Genomic DNA, 20,808 nt, shown 5'->3' with positions numbered 1-20,808 from the left:
TAATTTCATAATTATTGTTTTATACATATGCACATATACAAACATAAACACATGCTGAGTCCATTTTTATTTATAACTTAATTAAAAATGTAAAAATCTTTTAATTTTGTGTTTACAGTGTGTGTGTATATGTGTGTGTGCGCGTGAGTGCGTGTGGTACACACACATAGGTGTATGGGTGTACATACAGTTACGCACATGTGGAAGACAAAGACGAAAGCCAAATGTCTTCCTCTATTGCCTTGAGACACTGAACCTGTAGCTCACCTTCTGCTAAGCTTGCTGGCTAGTGAGGTCTTAGATCTGTCTGTCTTTGCCCGGTCAATGCTGCAGTTACAGGCACTGTGTCTATACTCAGCTTCTTATGTGGGTGCTGGGAACTGGAACTCAGGAACTAACACTTTATGAGTAAGTGCCCTTACCATCTGAGCCACCTCTCAAGTACCCAGATTCTAGTTATTTTTAAGATTGCATATATAGCATAAGAAATAAGTGATAATTCAGTGAAGATTGGAATTCTCATAGGATTTCCAGAATAAACTACAGTTATTATCTCCTTCTCTGATAAGTGCATAAAATCTCTCTGCATCAACAACAGGGTGAGGGAATCATTATCACGTGAAGTTCTATGTAGATATTCGTGTGTCTCTGTGTGTGCATGCGTATGTCTCTGTGGGGTCCACAGAATTCAAAGAGGACCTTGGATTGCCGGGACCTGGAGCTACAGGCAGTTGTGAGCCACCCTGTGAACTCTCGGAACCAAATACTGGTCTCTAGCAGAGCAGAGAGTGCTCTTCACTGGCCGCCTCGCCAGTCCCAGTTCTTTGTTTCAGTCTGCACAGGAAAATGTGGGCTATGAAAAGAGTTTTGGCAGACCTTTTATTCATGAGCCTATTATCATCATGCTTCTCAACGTCCCCTGTGACCTTGGCCTGCAATGGCTGTGTGTCTTAGGTGTAGACAGTTTGATGGTAAAGGTATGTGGGACATAACAAGCAGCTCTTCAGGAGCACTCAGTGGCCCTGATCTGAACCTCGCATAGGTGGTCAGCTGGTATCTGGTGAGAAATGCCAGCGATTAGCAAGGACTTAAGATCTCCATCTCTCCTCTAGCACAATGACCCTGAGCAAAGGGCTTCTTGGAGAAGTAGTGGCTTGTTAATTAGCACAGTGGTGCCTGGAAGGAAGAAGCTTTCGAGTTCGTGAAACCTATGGTACTGTAGACAGAGAAGAGAGCAAGGACTGGCAAGATTATTTTAGAGATATTTTTCCCACTACACTGGAGCAGAAATAACATCAGCTCTCTATATTTTATCTTGCAAGTGTTCACGCATGTATCCACAGATGTGTATAGACGTACATATTTAAATACAGACTCTGCATGTGAGAACAAAGACGGAGTAATCGTCTGACTTAATCTGTCTTATTTCACTTAATATGATCTCCAGAGCAATTCATTTCTCTCGAAACGACATTATTCATGGCTGAATAAACTTCTATTATGCGACTAGGGACCACATTGCCTTTACATGTTCACCTGTTGACTACAGGCTTAGTTGACATGTTTTTCTTCTTCATGATTTTAGGACAGACAGAATGACTTCTTTAACATGTCAAAGGGTGACAGAGAGCAAAACTCTACAGAAAAGTTCATCTGAACCATCTCCGCCATCAGAGGTTCAGTCATGATCCAGAAAATGCAACACTTTCCACACAAGGCCTTCTCCATACACACCTTTCCCTCTGGTAATCCCTCCGGCTTCAAAGCAGAGCTCTCAAGATTTAATCTACATATTTGCTCCACACAAAGCCAAATGTAATTTGCATTATGGGTGATAAAAAAAATTTCATGAGTACTTAGTTATTCTCCTTTGCCATTTAATTCCTGAGCAGGGCCTAATCTCTGTATCATATATGTAACAATATTCTCCATTTCCACGACCATTTACTTGGGTGTTCAAGGTCAGCCTGTAATTGTTCAAGAGATTAAGAACAGAATGTCGGGTAACTATGTAGTGTCAGATGGTAACTAGAATTTTTTCAAGAATATGTAACAGGTTTTTTTTTTATGACTACAATGACCCTTTCGAAGTGAGTACCCTCATCAACTCTTTTGGGTCATGTGACTTATATTAACCAATACGATGCATAGAAACAAAACTAAGTTTGTTGGGTTTGCTTGACTGCTATCCTTAGAATCCTGACTTGTCTGGAAATCAATGAAAAATGATTTTATAAAATGAAAAGCATATGGTCAGCCCTTCCATCATCCCAAAGTGGAGGGCCACGGATAACCAGGTACTCACATACAGGGCAAAGTACAGCCAAGACTGGAAAATGCACCACCTAAAGCCAGTTGGAAGCAGCCCACTTTGATCATGAAAATTTCTTGACCATGAGTTCAAGAAATGCCTACCACCACGCTTATGATGGCTTCTGTGAAACCAAAAGCAGATCTCTGTTCTAGAGGAATGAGCTCGGCACAGCACGGACTTACTTGGATTGTTGGAAAGAGTATGCAGGTGCGTGTTCATTGGGTGTGTCCACTGCTAACTGTTGCTGCTGACCACTGCTGTCCTGGGATGAAGGGGCCACCGTCTGGGGAGAGGTATCAGCAACAACACCCTGAAGAGGCAAATCAGTACACACAGGCCTTATTTGTTTTAGCAAAGGGCTCTCTCTAGATGCAGCACAGAAACCCTTCTATTAGACTTGAAGAGAGAGAACTCTCAGCCACAAGAAACCACAGCATCAGAGCAAAAGAAAATTTCAGAGTATGCTTGCATAATGGTCCACTCTATGCTGTTGATGATGCAACACCAAGAAGCTTTGCCATTAACATCAGAAGTCCTTAGAAGGCCCTTATGGTCAGAAAACCATCTCAACTGTGGTTGTATAGAAAACTTTGGCCTCAGTAAAAGCCATCTATAATCAAAGTCAGAGGTCTCTTAGAAAAATCTAAGCATGTTTTTTAAGATTTATTATATTTTTTATTTATGTGTAGATTTTCATATGATTATGTGCATAAACACCAGTGTGTGTGTGTGTGTGTGTGTGTGTGTGAGAGAGAGAGAGAGAGAGAGAGAGAGAGAGAGAGAGAGAGAGAGAGAGAGAGAGAGAGAGAGAGAAACTAAACAGACCAGAAGAAGATTTTAAATTCTTTGGTACTTGAATTGAAGATGTCTGTGAGCCTGTGAGTCCCTTGACTAGGAGACTGAGAATCAATTTACTGTACTCCGAAAGAGGAGAAGGAGCCAGCTCTCTAGTTTCTTGCATAAGATTTTTGTTGCTGTTGTTGTTTGTGTTTCCTTTCAGACAGTGTCTCCCTGTGTATGCCTCACTGGCCTGGAACTTACTGTCTAGACCAGGCTGGCTTGGAACTCACAGAGATCCATCTGCCTCCGCCTCTGCCTGTGTCTAGAGTGTTGGGATCAAAGGGATGGGAGTGTTTCTTTCATCTTTAAAATCATTGGTTTTGCTTTGTTTTCTAAGACATAACAGGCATTCAGTCAGAGGCTTCAGCAAAAGGAGAGAAAGAAGGGATGAGGAGAAGGCAAGAAGAAAGGGTAAAGGAAACAGTAGCAGCAGTAGCTCAAAGCAAGCCGAATCTTGGATACCTGCTGTGTGTTGTATGTCAAACCCTCTTGTTCTGTGGCACCCCATGACATACCTGCTAGGTTTGTACTTTTTAGAACCCCGAACAAGATTGGTTTGTGATTGGTCAAGTGACTGATTGATGGATGCCAACAAATGTCCATCTGGTCTTTTTGCACGAACATGACTAAATTCTTTTCTTCATAAGCGTGGATTGGAGGTGGAAAGGTAGACGGTAGTTAGAGTCTTTGCTCTTCCTCTCCAGCTCCGGATCTAACTCCAGGAAGAATGTCTTTCCGATAAGCTGCTTTGTTAAATGTGTCTGCTATTCCACGCCAGTTAAAGGCACCGGCCCGTTCATTAGCATAGTCCTTTGGTGTACACACACCAAAATGCAAATATATTATAGAGGTTCATGCTCACAGTATTTATAATGTATTGCTTGTTAATTTTCTCGAGACATAGCTGATCTTTAGTCACTAAATAAGACAAAAACCATGCAATCTAACCCATATTCTTGAACTCCATTTAAAACCCATTTAATATACCATTATTTTGGACCTACACATCTAGGAAATTAAAAACAATAAGGATGTGATGGCCTCAGTTTCTGTACAATAATGCCTTCCCAATCTCTGGGATTTTCTCTACCTGGATTCAAGAATACATTTGTTACACACCGGAAATAAATCTGGAAATATTTTCAGAGCTCCACCTTAATTGCCAAAAACCTCTATCCACCTTACTACTGGTGGATTTTCATGTGGAGAAATACAAATACTCTAGTTATGGGTTGTTATGAAGAAGGAAAGATGAACTCAAGGAAGCATACTGATTAGTTTTTCAGTTTCTGCTGATGAGAAGCAAAGCCCACAGATGACAGCAAAGCAGTTGGGCATCTGAAGAGGGACCATGGCTGTAACTAGAGATGGATACAGTCTAAGCACCTAGCACCATCTCTGCGGCTCTGCACCTCCCCCTCTTCTCTGTAGCTGGTCAGCTCCATCTAGTAAAATGAGAGCTGAGGAGGATGGATTTGTCCCAGAGAAAAGAGAGAGGGAGCTTTCTTTCTGTGAGGAACAAGATGACAGTGTCCTTCATGATATCCACAGCGACTCTATGGCATCTCTCCTGTCTATAGGAAGCTAGAATATACTGAGTTCCTTCATTAGAACAGAGGGCTTTGGTTAATTTCTTCCCTAGGGAGCTAAGGATGGAACCCATCGTCTTCGATATACCAGGTAAGTGCTGTGTGACTGAACTACACTCCCAACTACTGAAGCAGTGGTTCTGAAATCTTTTTTTTATTTTTTTCTGAGACAGGGTTTCATTTCTCTGTAGCTTTGGCTGTCCTGGAACTAGCTCTGTGGATAAGACTGGCCTTGAACTCAGAGATCTTGCTGCCCCTGCCTCCTGAATGCTCAGATTAAAAGCTGGTTCTTAATTCTTAATACCTACTGGCGACATCTGGAAGTGTATAAATATGCCTGACCTACTACATATGCCAGGAAAATCAGTAAGAATCTCTTGTGGTCAAATTTGGGAATCCATGTTTTTAAAGCATCCATCCCCTAATAATTATAATGAGCGGAAGAGTTTGAGAATCAAGGTGCTGCCTCATTTTCATGAACATCTGGATTTTCAAGGGATCGTCTTAAAATTAACACCTAACTAAATTCAGGAAATAGCCAATGGTGGTATCTGATACCTTCCCTTTCTAACAGACTCCCAGGTTATATAGGGATGATTGATTTTAGTCCTCAGATTGGCAGAAGACTTGGAAGATCAGCCCAGGATCCACCGGTGTGAGGGTCATCTTGATTGCATCAATGAGGTGGGAATGCCAACTGTGGGTGGCACCGTGCTCTGTCTGGGAGCCTGGACCATATACATGGAGGAAGGGGAGCTGAGCAGCCAGGTGAGTTCATTGCTCTCTGATTCCTGCTGTGGCTGTGCTGTGAGCAGCTGCTTTACCTGACTCTGACTTTCCCACCTTACGATGGACTGGGAGCTGGGATGTATCTGTTCTCTCTTCAGTTGTTTTTGCCATGTAATTTTTTTTTAAATCAGAGCAACAAGAAAGAACTAAGACAGAGATCCCAGGGTGCTGGTCCAGGGGCCCCTCTCAGGAGCAAGTTATAAACTGTTCTTCATCTCTGCACATGCATGTTTGTGATCTGCAGTTGGTGGGAAAGGGTTTCTTCTTTAGACTGCTGTCTAGGTATGCAAACCAGCCCTCCTTCGTACCTCTGTGTAAGACTGGTTAACTGCAGGTGCAAAGTAAGATGTAGTTTTGATTGAGCTGACTATACAGACTTCTGTATGCTCAGCTTGCAGGAATGTGCTTCACAACAGCATAAAGGTTTTATGTGAGGATTCCTCGGGTTATGGGGACCCGTGTGGCTGAGATTTTGATTTCCTAGCCTAGTTGGGTTACAGGATAGACTTACTTCAATAGAAACAGCTGTCGGAGGCACAGGCGTGTACTGGGGCATGTAGGTCCCTTGCATAGGAGCAGCAGTCATATACTAGAGAGAATCAAAGAAAAATGCACATGAACTTGGGGTTGCAACCAGAGAAAAGGTCGGACGCTGCATGAGATGACAAAAGGAGAGCGCATGCCTGGTTAAACTTCACATTCACAGACAATGACAGGCCTCATCAGCAGGGACTCCTGCTTGCTGATCCTATGTCAGCAAGAGCTCATCTTTTCCATATCAGCACAGGCCATTTCAGCCCACCTCCCAAGATGCAGTCTAGGCACTCAATGTAAGAGCTGGATTGCCTCCACTTTCACATCTGAGTGCAAATTCTCTAAGTGTGAGGATGGTGTCGGCTCTTTTCTCCATTTTGTTCATAGAACCCACCACCCAGCAGGCTCCTGACAGGCATTTGTTGAATGAATGAATCGTCATCTTCATTTGGAAGCAATGATTTCTAACTAAAATGTCGAGGAACGGTGTAAGAAATATTTACACAGTAATACATCAATGGGCAAATGTTGTTTTCCCATCACCTCTGTTAAGACAAAATACAGGGCTGGGGATTTGTCCCAGTGGTAGTGATTGTCTAAAACATACAAGGCTGTGAGTTCCACCCCAAAGCACGGCAAAGGTGGGGGACTGTTCCAGGTAATGCTGAAGTCTCTTTTGTCCCCCTTTCCCATCCCATCCTCAAGGCACCATGAGTATTTTCTTCCTAATACCTTATTTAAAAAACTGTCCATAGGGTTGCAGAGATACCTTGGCTTTTAAGACTGTATACTCCTCTACAGACAACCCGGGTTTGATTTTTAGCATCCATGTCACACAGATCACAATCACCTGTAACTTTAGCTCCAGGAGAACTGACTCCCTCTTCTGGCTTCACAGATACTTGTACACATGTACACACACACACACACACACACACAAACACATAATTAAAAATGATAAAAAATAATTCTTTGGGGGAAATTTTGATATCTACTATTGGTAAATTATTGTGGCTAACAGATGTATTTTCTGTAGTGAAAGGGGAGAATTTCAGAAAAAAGATGTGGACACAGAGACACACACAGAGAGACCCCTACACACATAGCCCTACACATACACAGACACACACATGCACCCCTACACACACACACACACACACACACACACACACACCACATATATTCGGATTAACTATGGCCTGCATTCCCATTGTAATGTGTAGTCTCTCTGTAACCCTACTCTCCGTGAACTAAAGGATGGCGCACTCTGTTTTCTGGCTTCTAAACCTTGATCCACATCCCAAAACTGCAGGGCTAGAATCAGGCCACTGAAGAAAGGTTTCTTCTCTCTCAAAGGTTCTAAGACTGGATTTCATAATCTTTTATTTATTTTTTTATTTTTTTTTATTTTCGAGACAGGGTTTCTTCGTAGCTCTTTGGTTCCTGTCCTGGAACTATCTCTTCTAGACCAGGCTGGCCTCGAACTCACAGAGATCCTCCTGCCTCTGCCTCCCGAGTGCTGGGATTAAAGGCGTAGACTGGATTTCATAAAACACCTAAAGCCTCTGGTCCTGGATGCTTCTCAAATGGCTGTGGTCAAATAGTAAGGCCACAGACAGATAGTAAAGCCCAGACTGGCAGTTACGTGCACACCGATGCAAAGGTGCACGCTGGATGAAGGCTGGATGAAGGCTGGATGAAGGCTGGATGAAGGCTGGATGAAGGCTGGATGAAGGCTGGATGAAGGCCGTCCAGCCCGTCAGCTGGGGTTCTTTAATGTTTACACACGTGATTGGAACAATCAAGTGACTTTGAAATAAACTCATGCTCATTCTAAACTAAGCACAGTTGTATTTATATGCTTGCTAAAAATTGTCTTAATTAAACAACCCTACGCCAGACAAGCCACACCATTGTCTTCGGTGCATGTGCAGAAAGCAAACAACTGAGCTCTTCTCCCAGCCATACAAAATCCCCTTTTGCAGTTTGGACAGAGCAACTGTTGGAAAGGCTAAGTGCCATCTGCACTTGCACTTGGCATCACCGGAGACCCTGGGGCTCTTAAGGCGACAGTCACTCCTCTCACAAAATGGTCAGAATGCCATCTGTTGGAAGACAGGAGCCATGTTTTATTTCTTTCTGACTTTTCCGGATGCCCAGGGCCCAGGAAGGGATCATTCAATGGCTGAATAAAAGCATCTAAGTTGAGACACTGGGAGGTAGCTCGGTCAGTAAGTGTTTCCCAAGTAAACATAAAGACCCCAGTTCAGTGCCCCAGCACCCACATAAACTCACAATGCAGGGGTGCACAACTAAGGAATGCTGGGGAGAAGGGGCAGCATGAACCCAGGAGTTTGCTGGCCAGCTAGTCATGCTGAGCAGTGAGTCCCAGGTTCAATGAGGGACACGGTTCAGTATCTCATTAAGTAGGGAGGCCAGAGCTGGAGAGATGACTCAGCAGATATGAGCACTTGCTATTCTTGCAGAGAACCCAGGTTCAGTTCCCACCATCCCTAGCTGCAATTCCAGGGGATATGACCTCTTCTGACATCCAAAGGCGCCAGACAGGCTCACTGCACAACACATACATGAAGGCAAAATACTTATACACACAAAATAAAATAATATGAGAAGATAAAAATGTGGAAGACTAGCTAACTGGCTCAGTAGGAAAGTAAAGGCACTTGCAGCCAAGTCTGACAACCTGAATTGGATCATCAGGACCCACAATGGTCAAAGAGGTGTTCTGAGTCCTGCAAGTTACAGCACACTGGCAAGTGTACACACCACACACACACACACACACGTATCCATGTCAAATTCCTTATATTTCATTGCAAATTAACATGCTTCATGGTCTTCAGTCATTCTGCGCTTATCAAGATCTCAGTTTCACACTGCTCCATGGTTTGTCTGTCCACCCTTAAAGCCAATTCCCCAGCCAGTTCTTCTCATTATCTTGCACCCTAGAGTGGACATTAAATACTCAGATATTAAACTTCTTTCAAGTTTTCAGATAAGTATAGAATATTAGAGTGACATTTTGACAAATACACTTTCCCACCTAGCACCCTTTGGCTAGGTCTGTGCTTAGTCAAAAAAAAAAAAAAAAACCGCCCCTACAGGTGCTGGAGAGATGGCACAGTTATTAAAGACACTTGCTGCTCTTTCAGAGGACCAGGACCTTGATTAATTCCCTGCCCACACATTGTGCGGCCCACAACCACCTGTAACTCCAGCTCCAGAAGCACTGTTTGTTTGGAGAGAAAAACACCCTGGGTTCCAGTGCATTTGAGCCACGTTATATGATACATCCACTCCTTTGGCAAATAAAAATGAATATAATAATTTATATTAAGGAGCTGAAGATTCATGCTTTTAAAAAGCCTACTTATAGCTGATTAAGACAGCATTTTCAAAATGTTTATTTATCTAGGACCTTTGCTTAGACCTTATTTCTAGGGAATGTCCTTTGGTTTTCTGAATCTCAGATCCCACAGCAGGTTTGTGCCATGTGTATCTGATTTACTCCAGGGCAGAGCAGCATTGCTGGTCTTCATGCTCAGACTTTGGGGATACTTTACTATTCCTCTCATTGTCTAGCAAGAGGATCAGCATCATCTGTGGATCTGAGGGAGGCGGGGATGGAAAAAAACTGGGGTATTCTATACTCTAGAGTTAGCAGTTATGAACTTTGACCTGGATCCGATAACAAATGCATGGCATTTGGATACGATGATGATGTCACCAGTCCCCGGGGTGTACTCACATTCTTCTGTGTGTCTGTAAGGAAGCATGTCTGACTTTGATATGGGAATCCAATGAATTATTTAGACCTCCCTGCCAAGCTAAAGCATTCTCAAGCAGTCTGGTTATTGAGAACGTTTTATGTGATTCATAGCTAAGCTTCCCCAAATGACTGGATTATTCAAAGCCCCATCTGTGTTTTGCCTCTGTAAAACTGAATCAATAAGTCTTCATTCCTTTGCTAACATTCAGTTGGGTTTAGAACGTGGCAAAAAAGTGATGTGTGTATGGAGGGATTCACACTCAGAATCTCCTCGGTAGTCTGAGTTTGCAGACTGGTTCACTCATTTTATAGCAGGAAATGAGGAGCACTGGCTGCTCTTCCAGGGACTAGAGTTGATTTCCAGCACCTTCGTGGGGGCTCACAATGTCTATAATTCCACTTTCAGGTGATCTATTGCCCTCTTCTGGCCTCTGTGGGTACTACACTCATGTGCACAAGCCCACACATTCTCTCTCTAGTTCTCTTTCTCTCTTACACACACACACACACACATAGACACACAGACACACACACACACACACACACATAGACACACACACACACACACACACACACACACCTTGCAATCAAATATCTTTTTTAAAACTTCAAAACATGATCACAAGTCACCAACTTTTTTATGATTTTTTCATACATTTGTGTGTGTGTCTGTTTGTGTATATGTGTGCATGTGTGTATACAGGCATATGTGCACGTATTTGCGCAAGTGCAGATGTTAAAAGACAGCCTCCATTATTATTCCTAAGAAACTATGCCATTTTGAGAGACAGTGTCTCTCACTGATCTAGAAATTGCCCAGTAGGGTAGGCTGACTTGCTCAAACATCCATTATTCCCCACTCTTCTCTGCTGGAATTAGAATGTATCACCACACCTGGCTTTTATTATGTGTGTTCTGGGATTTGACTCAGGTCCTTGTTCCTGAACACAAGCTATTTCCAGCTGAGCCATCTCCCCAGGCTCTTTTGGGTGCCTTTCTGTTTTTGTAAGCACAACCTCTAATTTTCTTATAGGCTAGACTACCCTATTACACTGGGTAATGTAACGTCATGCCACTGTTCTAAACAGAGACAGTAAAGGTGTTTCTATCCCAGGCTCAGCTCTTTTCGGCACAGAGTATTCAGCAGGAGTATCTTTCTGGCTACTTTTCTTTTGTCACAGAAAGTTTAACAGGCAGATCTTCTGAAAATTAAGGGCAGATTATGTTAAGCAAGCCAGTGCTGTGTGGATTTAAGATACTTAAGAATATTATCTGTGGATAAACTTTGAAGGCAAGGCTCTCCTCTGACAGACTTTCTGGGGTGAAGCCTGAAGGAGCGACAGCCTTGCTGAGTTAGGAGAGAGCACTTAGGGGAAATGGCTATGGCACTGACCGCAAACTCAGCTCTCAATTTTTCTCTCGCAGCATCCAGCTGGAATTCTGTGAGAGCACACACAAATTGCCTGCACACCTGACAATCCAGTTTCGGCAAGCAGTGTTCGGCTCTCCCATCATCTCTCTCTACCTTATCCTTTGAGAAAGGGTCTCTCACTGAACCACAGCTCAGTGACCATCTAGACTGGCTGACCATCAGTCTCCAGGGCCTCTGTTTACTTTCATCCCTGCAAGGGCTGGGCTTACAGGTATGCAGAACTACCAGGGCTGGGCTTAGAGTTGTGCAAACCACACCTGGCTTATATTTGGATGTTGGGAATCAAGCTTAGGATTCTCATTCTTGTGGGAGGCACTTAAGGTACTTAAGCCACTGAGCCCAATTCTATCGTTTCTGATTTGGCCAATACTCTGGGTTACTTAATAAGACAACTTTCCAGGAATAGGCATGCCTGCTCCAGGGTATTTATTTTAGCTTTTATTATTAAATCACATTTTATTTGTTTTGTATGCACACAGGCACATGTGTGGTGCATGCAAACTACAGTGCATGAGGAGGTCAGAGTTCACTCTCTACTTTTATCATGTGGGTCCCAGGGATTGAACTCAGATCATCAGGTTTAGCAGCAAGCACCCTTACACATGGAGACATCTTGCCAAACCTAGACTAATTATTTATTAATGGTTGTCTTCCAAAAGCTACAAAATATCTGCCATAAATTTTTATGAATACAAATTATTTGTTTGGTATATTATTGATTGAGTTGTGGAAAGGAGTTATATTAAAATGAAAAGGCAGATAACATGGATGAATCTGTATAATCTTTTCCATATAGTAGCAGCCTTAGGTAATATATTTATGGATGTCTTTCTCTTGTAACCACTTGAAAAATTCTCTCTGTCCTCCAGATCACAGGCTTTGCTGTAGAGGTGTGGTGAAGTGCTGAATGGCCACTTGCAAGCCACAGAATGAATTCCAGACTCTTTCACTTGTTCCAAGTAGTCTAGACACTGCGTCATTATGAGAATTGCGGGGAAAAGACAGGGAAATGCAAGACTAGAAAGGTAGCTTGCTTTTTCCCATTTGAATTGGGACAAGATGTTTCTACTTCTGAATGGTTGTTGATTGTTTCAAAGGAAACAGAAAAAAAAAAACTGAAAACGATCACTTCTGGACTGGCTTACTTCCTCATCAAAGTGAAACAAAACCAGGGACTTCATATGCTTCTTGTGGGGCACCTTCTTCTTTCATTTATTTGGGAGGCATGAAGAAGGTCCACCCTTTCAGAATTTGCTAAATACTTGAAACAACTAGCTCCTTTGGAGCTGCAAAATGATTAGACTTGGGTGCTGTCAGTCAAGTCTATAAAGTCATGAGGATGGAGCATGCTTCAGAAAAGGGAGGCAGTGTAGCCCCAGGAAATACAGAAAGCCGATGAAGGGGATGCAGGGAAGCTATAGGGGTTTATGTCCCTGTGGCTGCTGACCTGACCTGGAGGGGAGATTGTGGAAGACTAAGGACAAGCGGCGTGGGTTACTTCCAAAACCACAGCCAAAGCCTTGAAGATGCAGGGTCCAAACCAAGCTGTGATTCATTGGGCAAGTGGCTGAGACACGGGTAAAGTGGTATCTCAAGGAGTCCTATTGTGGTTGTGGGTTTTTTTTCTTTCCTAAGATTTATTTTTAATTTTGTGTAGGTGTACATGTGTAGTACCCGCGGAGGACAGTAGAGGACATTAGAGCCCCTGGAGCTGGAGTTACATGGAGCTGGAAACTGAACTTGAGTCCTCTGGAAGAGCTGTAAGCTCTCTCAACTGCTGAGTCATCTCCGCAGTCCTATTCTGGAGCTTTGAGGACACTGCTTTGTTGTTTAATTATAAAATAATTTCAGAGTTGAGATACCACATGCCTGGCCCTGGGTAAGATGCCATTCATGTGCTTACTTTGATTAACAGAGTTAAAAGAGCTGCCACTGAATAAGTCTAAGTAGCCTCTGTGGGTCTTCATGCCATTGAATAGATGATCCCATCAATAGAGAAGACAGCTGGAGACTGTCCTTCCAAGGAGAGCATGCCAAATGAGGTCAGGTTTATGCCAACTGCTCAGCTCTTCCTCCCTGGGCTAACAAAGCGCTGGGTAACAAAGTGGATGTACACCATGATAAGAGCCCTCGTCAACCTGACAGGATCTAGAGACACACTAAGACAAGCCTCCAGGCGCAACCATGAGGGATTATCTTGACTGGGCTAGCCTCTGGACACATCTGTGGAACATTCTTGGTTAGGTCAGTCGAGGTGGTAACTGTCTACCCTGAAAGTGGGCAGGACCATTCTTCTATCATTTGGGGTCCAGCAGAACGGGAGTGCAGCCATCTCTCTGTTTCCTGATGGCAGATACACAGGATGTATGTTTCTCGCAGCCCGCAGAGGCCTTCACACTTACTAGGGAAACAGCTTTAAGACTATGTTGCAAAAGCGAAGGCCTATTAAGGTTTTGCATGTGTATAGCTCACTGTGATTGCAATGAAATGAAATGCTATAGAAATGAAGCTGATGATAACGGATGCCTTAAAGTTTTAATTTGAAATAGTTCTATGTGTATCATATGTGTGCAGTGCCTGCAGGGGCCAGAAGAGGTGGAGTTACAGGTGGTTGTGAGTTGCCATGTGGATGCAGGACCTCTGAAGAACAGTAAGTTTTTTAAACCACTTAACCATCTCTTTAGCTGCTGAACCAGCCCATTAGAGACACCATGAATTCTCCTTCCTTCATTTTTTTAAAAATTTGTTTGTTTATTTATTTATTTATTTATTTATTTATTTATTTATTTATTTATTTATTATGTATACAATATTCTGTCTGTATGTCCGCAGGCCAGAAGAGGGCACCAGATCTCATTACAGATGGTTGTGAGCCACCATGTGGTTGCTAGGAATTGAACTCAGGACCTTTGGAAGAGCAGGCAATGCTCTTAACCGCTGAGCCATCTCTCCAGCACCCTTCATTTGTGTGTGTGTGTGTGTGTGTGTGTGTGTGTGTGTGTGTGTGTGTGTGATATGTATGTCCTATCAGGAAATCAGAGAACAAACAGCCTTAGTAGCAGCTCAGTTAGCACAGAGGTCCCTGAACAATTAGATAGTAAGTCAGATAAACTGAGAACTAACTGTCTGGGCTGAGGTCATTTGTAAGTTAAGAGCTTATCTATGGCAGGGCAGTGAGACCAACCCATACAGCTCTGTAGAGCATGGGGTGGGAAAGAAGAAAACAGAAAAGGACATTGTGAGCAGCGTCAACAGAACTGACAGCTTACGTGAGATTGACAGATTACCAAAGCAGGCTTGAGCAGAACAGACACAAAGTCAGAGAAATTCTGCTTAGTTTCATAGCTATGCCACAAATTGAATTAATTATCCCACACTAGCTATGATAACCAATTTGACTTCAGCTGGCTTTTCTGGTGAGCTTGCCAAGTATTTAAGGAATGTATAATTGTAATCTTAGGTCAGCTCTTCCAGGAAATACCAAAGGCTACTTCCTAACTCGTTTTATAAATCCAGCAAGTTCTTTATGCCAAAATGGGACAGGGGCATTATAAGAAGGAAAATTTATAGCTAAGTATCCCTCATGAACACACATATAAGTTTCTTAAATTATATTTTAGCTCACTAAAAATATACAACATGTCTATGGTGGGTTTAATTAAGGGTTTCAAGGCATGCTTAATTTGAAATGAAATCAACAGACTATGCCACACTGGAGGGAAATAGGCAATTAAGATATTCAAAGGACGTAAAATCCATTTTTTGATAAAATACATCATCTGTTTCTAAAGAATAGCTCGGACATTGTTGAGACTAACATAGATAAATCTATGTACAAAAACCATGCAACTAACTTGTGGAAATAGTCAACAATTTCCTTTGGGTTTTTGCATGAAATTTAACTTCTTCCCTCTCTCTTCTTCTAGTAATATCCTTAAGGTCTGGATTAAGTACTAAACAATGGCAAGAAATGGAATACATAGTGATGGGAAAAATAGAACCGCCTTCAGTCATAGACAATATGATTATATTTAAAGATGTTAACAATTTTATAATTTAAGGTTCTAATTATGTGTATATGTGCATTTCCATAGATATGCACACACTTCTCCATATCATTTCTTCAAAGTTTTTACATTTATTAAAGTGTGCATATTTGTGTCTGTGTATGTATGTGCATATGCATGTATGTATGTATGTGTATGCATGTGTTCATATGGTGTTCATGTGTAGGTCAGAAGACAATTTGTAGGAGTGGATTCTTTCCTTCTACCGTGCGCATCCTGGGGTCTAGGCAAGGCCATCAGGTTTGGTGGCAAGGACCTTTACCAGCTGAACTACCTCAACTGCCTTGTTTATGGAACTTGTTACAATGGCATGGGGATCTACAATGATGCCAATATGAAAGTCATTAAAGCAACAAGAAATTCAGAACAAATTTGTGTATGGAAACGGCCATTGTGCATAAGAAAACATGATGCCCTGGCTCATCTATGCTCAGAAAAATGGAGTTAGCAGTTCCATAATGTAACAGGAGGAAGACAGAAAAGATGTGTGATCCTAAGAGTAAAGAATAATTTGCTAGCTAGCTGTCAGGAGAACCGTTACCTTAGAATACCACATTATATAATTGCTTCTTGAGGTCAACTTTAACCCATTTCCATTATTTCTAACAATTCTAGATAAGCATCTTGTAATGAGATTCTAGTCTTTAAAGGCAGTTGCTGTGTTGACATGGCTTCAAGGCTGTCAGTGAGGAGGAAGCTAAAGACACCGAATTGTGGTGTGAATGAGGTGGAAACTAGGAGCCATGCTGAGTCTTCAGGCTACCAGGGTAATGAAGAGGGTGGTGGGAGGGTAGGAAAGAGCCTTTGGTGACGGCGCTACCAAACACAAGGGCCACAAGAGTGCATAAGAGGCCGCTGTAGGCTGAGAGATACAAGGGCTGTGCTGAGGGTGGAGGGGGACAACCAAACAAACCACGCATTAAAGTGCATTAGTGAATTCCAGTACTTCGTAGGCTTTTAAAATCACGGCATTTACTCATCCATGTGTGTGCACATGTGTGTGGGGGTCAGAAGACAACCTGCAGTAGGTAGTTCTTTCCTCCTACCATGTGGCTCCCAGGGGCTGAACTTAGGTCACCTATCAAAGGTGGCAAGCGGCTTTACCTGCTGAGCCATCTCGTTGTGCCCCAAACGGAATACTTTGTATATTAATTAAAAAATGAAATGGAAACTAGAAAGAAAGAAGAGGTCATACCAGATTTAGATGAGACACTGCCTGTCCACATGTCCATTGTCCACATGTCCTTCCAGCAACACCAACCCCAGGAGCATGGACACAGACAACAGGTGACTTTTCATATGAAAAAGGCATGTTATTAGAAAGTGCCAGGATTTAGGTAAGTCGTGAAGCTGAGAAAACATTCTATGCAGAGCACGAAGACAGGGGGATTTGCTTTAGGGCCTAAAAAGGGTCCTTAGGATGATGGAAAGGCAACAGTATATCAACTCGGGTCAGCAACAACAGCAAAAAATGTGGTCCTTTGGACAACATGTCCAACTATAGTATGAACAAGGGTACATAGAACAGGAAGTTGCTATGGGAGCACATTCTGCTCCTTCAGCCAATAGCCTTTAAGATACCAGCCCACTTGGGGGTGGTCTCTTATACTGTAAATGAAGCTTTAACGCATGAGCACTCTCTCTCTTGTTTCCTGCTCTCGCTTCTGGCTGCTAGACTCTGTTCCTATTCCCCATTGGGGCAGAGGACTGTTATCTAAGACAGTGATCTGTAACTTTTCCCTAAATAAATAACCCTTTATCATTCATAATTCTGAACTAGTGTGGGATTATCTTTTGACTTCTGCCATCAGGAAGCCTCAGAATGGTTGGGTTAGAACGGTGAGTGGGTCAAGGGATTTAGAGCAGGGCTCCAGGCATCTGCTCATCTCCAAATTCCATTCTGGTCAGGTGAGACTTCAGAGAATCCTAAGTTAATAAATAAGTAGGTATAAGTAGTTCTAAAATTGGTATTTATCCTTCTGCCATATATCCTCACTGCTAGAGGCTGTTCACTCATGAGAACGGAAAGAAGGAATGCCTGAATGCCAGTTTAATCTAAAGCCATATGGGAGTTCTCTCTGATGAACTTTATAGTAGAGTAAGTTTTGAGAAATATTTGTTAGAAAACACTTTATGGGGCTAGTGAGACGGCTCCGGAGGTAGCGGTGATTGCCACCAAGGCTGAAAATTAAATCTTTTGGACCCACACAGTGGAAGAAAAGAACCAACTTTTGGAAATTGTCTCTGTTAATATGTACTATTACATTTAACATATGGGGGAATGCACTTTCTTAATGAATGCAGTTTGTTTACTTTTGATATCTAGATGATTGGCAGCAAAGTGACTTGGGGTTTATTTATAATCTACCCCATCAGGCTGAAGATCATTTAAGAACTAAATGATTTCAAGTGGGGATTTAGATCAATGGTAGGCACTTGTCTTACTGTGTGTGAGATCCCAGCCCGACACAAGCTATACCACAAAGAGAAGAAAGCACTCTAACACAATGCTTCAGATGAAGGCAAATGAATGGATGATGAAGACAGCTATCCTGGTTTATGTTCAAGTGTTCTAGATCAGAAAAGAAGCTGACGGATGGAAATTTCAGGACTGGAGAGATAGCGCCATGATTAAGGGAGTTGGCTGCTTGAGTTTGGTTCCCAACATCCATTCATGTTGGACAGTTTACAGCTGCCTGTAACTCCAGCTCTAGTGTGTCCAACACCATTTTCTGGCCTCCTTAGGCACTATACATGTCACACACACACACACACACACACACACACACACGCACATCAAAGTCAAATTAATTTTAAAAAGCCTAGTAATTTCATCTTGAAGTGATGGTTTTTGATACACACAGCAGAAGAATTTCTCAGCTGAGAAATGGTAGTATTGTACAAGCATCAATAGCTTCTCTATCAAAATAATCATTACCTACATAAGTGGGATCAGAAGCAATTTTCTAGTTAGTATTTCAGAACAATATGATACGAGCACTCCAGAGAAAGGTCATTCCTCAATGGAAGGTTTGAGGGAACACTGTACATTGAATTTCAACATGTCGGGTAAGAGGGATCTACATTTGTATATCTAGATTTTTTTTTTTTGTATAATGTCTGGGAAACACAAATCCATTGGACAAGAGACATAGAAAAGCAGGGCCAAAATTCTAGGAGAGTCTGTAATCAACCGAATGGCATCCACCTCTTCATGCCCTAAATAGAAATTAAAGTCTTCTAGGACAAAGCAGTGATGGCTGGAGGACCTTAGTAGGGGCCAAACAGGCAGACCGCAGGGTGAAGGTGAGCAGGAATTTGTTTGAGATATCAGCGGCTGTTATGGCGCCAACCAAGAAAAGACTTGCCTGGTGTTCGTTCATTATTCCATTCATTTATTTTGTCCTGAGGTTTCTTTAATTTGGGGTCTCTAAATCAGTGCACCTTTCCTTATTTTCCCCATGAATGAGAGTATTGAGATTTGTGTTGAAACTGAAGCCTTTTAATTGGGTTTTGGTCTTGTTTATTTTAATGGTTTAAGAATGACATCCAAAACTCGAAGAGAGAGCCCAGCAGGTCAAATGTCCCTACAGACATGGCCAACAGATAGTCAACTAAATGAAAGAAACAGCTGTGAAGATGGCTCTCAAAAGCTTTTGTTTCTGAGAGAAGGAGAAGAGAGGGGACCTGGGAGAGACAGATGGAAGAGAAGAACAGAGAGGCCACAAGAAGAATTAGCCCAGTATGGGGCCAGGGCTATTGAGATACTACTGTGGGCAGTGGACAACAGACAGAGGCAGAGATGCATCTTCACATGCATCTTCTAGTTGCCGGCATGATTGTTGTGTGTCTAGTCCCGAACACATTCATTAATGTGACCCCCAAATAGCACTTTTATGAGAAAGTCAGAGAGGAGATGAATTCCAGTCAAAATGAAAATAATGTGAAATAGAGCAAGCAGATAGGAAGTGTCTACACTGTCCTCAAAGTCTTAAATTCATAGAAATTGTTTATCCTTCATACTATGCTTCAGAAACCGTAAACTCTAGATTTAAACGTGTCTCAACCAATCATCTCACTTTTACATAATGAGGCTTCAGAGATAGGGTGACATCGTGTGTGTGTGTGTGTGTGTGTTCATTTGTGTGCCTGGGTGCACTTGTGTGAAGAGTTCAACCCCAGGTGTCATTCCTCAGGACAGGTTCTGTCACTGGCCTGGAACTTGCACATTCAGCTAGATGAGGCCAGTGGGTCCAGGGAATTCTCCCATCTCTTCCTTCCCATCACTGGGTTGGCAACAGGACACCACCATTCCCAGCTTCTGTATTACTGTTCTGAGCATTGAACTCAGGTCTTTATTCTTGCACAGTGAACATTTGACCTGCTGGGCTCTCTCTTCGAGTTTTGGATGTCATTCTTAAACCATTAAAATAAACAAGACCAAAACCCAATTAAAAGGCTTCAGTTTCAACACAAATCTCAATACTCTCATTCATGGGGAAAATAAGGAAAGGTGCACTGATTTAGAGACCCCAAATTAAAGAAACCTCAGGACAAAATAAATGAATGGAATAATGAACGAACACCAGGCAAGTCTTTTCTTGGTTGGCGCCATAACAGCCGCTGATATCTCAAACAAATTCCTGCTCACCTTCACCCTGCGGTCTGCCTGTTTGGCCCCTACTAAGGTCCTCCAGCCATCACTGCTTTGTCCTAGAAGACTTTAATTTCTATTTAGGGCATGAAGAGGTGGATGCCATTCGGTTGATTACAGACTCTCCTAGAATTTTGGCCCTGCTTTTCTATGTCTCTTGTCCAATGGATTTGTGTTTCCCAGACATTATGCAAAGTGTTTGCTAAATCCAGCTGTGCTCACAACGTTGAGTCTTCTAGTGCTGACTCCATGACAACCTGCTCCTTAACAAATTTTAAACACACATTCTTCTCATGGAGACTTCTGGAAACAGCCACTTCATATGCATGGAGCGGTAGGGAATGGGGTTATCAGATATGAAACTAGGGGACAAGTAGAGGAGATACAGACAAGGATAAAGAAAATGAGTATTTCATGTCGTCATTTGACTTAATTCAGATACTAGAATTAATCGATTTCAGTTTGAAATTAAATCTCATCGATCTTAATGTTTGACTCTTCAATGTGACTGGGACCATATAAACTTGGAAAGGAGAAATTAGAGAAGCGATAATGAGTTAGAGAGAAGCGCACAAGTGAACAGCTCTGTTGAACTGGCAAGAAATCTAGCAGGTCAGAGATAACACAAGCTTCTGAGTCTTATCCAGGATCCATTTAATCTTCCCTTAGCCTGTCAAGAATCTTTAATTCCTGATGGAAGCTCTTGAACACTGACCGTTGGGTACCCATTTTCAACATTCATCTCAATCCAGTTTGCCTAATGACTTAAGATCCTTCCATTCTATTTATAGGAACTCCA

At 42.4% G+C, this 20,808-nt stretch overlaps 1 protein-coding gene across 8 annotated transcripts in view; it reads right to left on the bottom strand.

The window, feature by feature from the left end:
- Positions 1–20,808, bottom strand: part of Rbms3 (RNA binding motif single stranded interacting protein 3) — a 1,334,377-nt gene that overhangs the window by 7,087 nt on the left and 1,306,482 nt on the right. For 5 of the 8 annotated variants that reach the window (XM_075964221.1, XM_075964219.1, XM_075964223.1 and 2 more), the window contains 2 exons: positions 6,044–6,121; positions 2,497–2,624 (listed from right to left, as the gene is read on the bottom strand). In XM_075964221.1, the coding sequence (XP_075820336.1) occupies positions 2,497–2,624; positions 6,044–6,121 (206 nt within the window). Of the gene's footprint in view, positions 1–2,492; positions 2,625–6,043; positions 6,122–20,808 lie in introns of those variants that run through there. The other 3 variants (XM_075964220.1, XM_075964227.1, XM_075964226.1) reach the window with 1 other exon arrangement.

The sequence above is a fragment of the Microtus pennsylvanicus genome, chromosome 3, assembly GCF_037038515.1.
Source record: "Microtus pennsylvanicus isolate mMicPen1 chromosome 3, mMicPen1.hap1, whole genome shotgun sequence".
NCBI classification, from domain to species: Eukaryota; Metazoa; Chordata; class Mammalia; order Rodentia; family Cricetidae; genus Microtus; species Microtus pennsylvanicus.
This window is presented reverse-complemented; position numbering and strand designations above follow the sequence as displayed.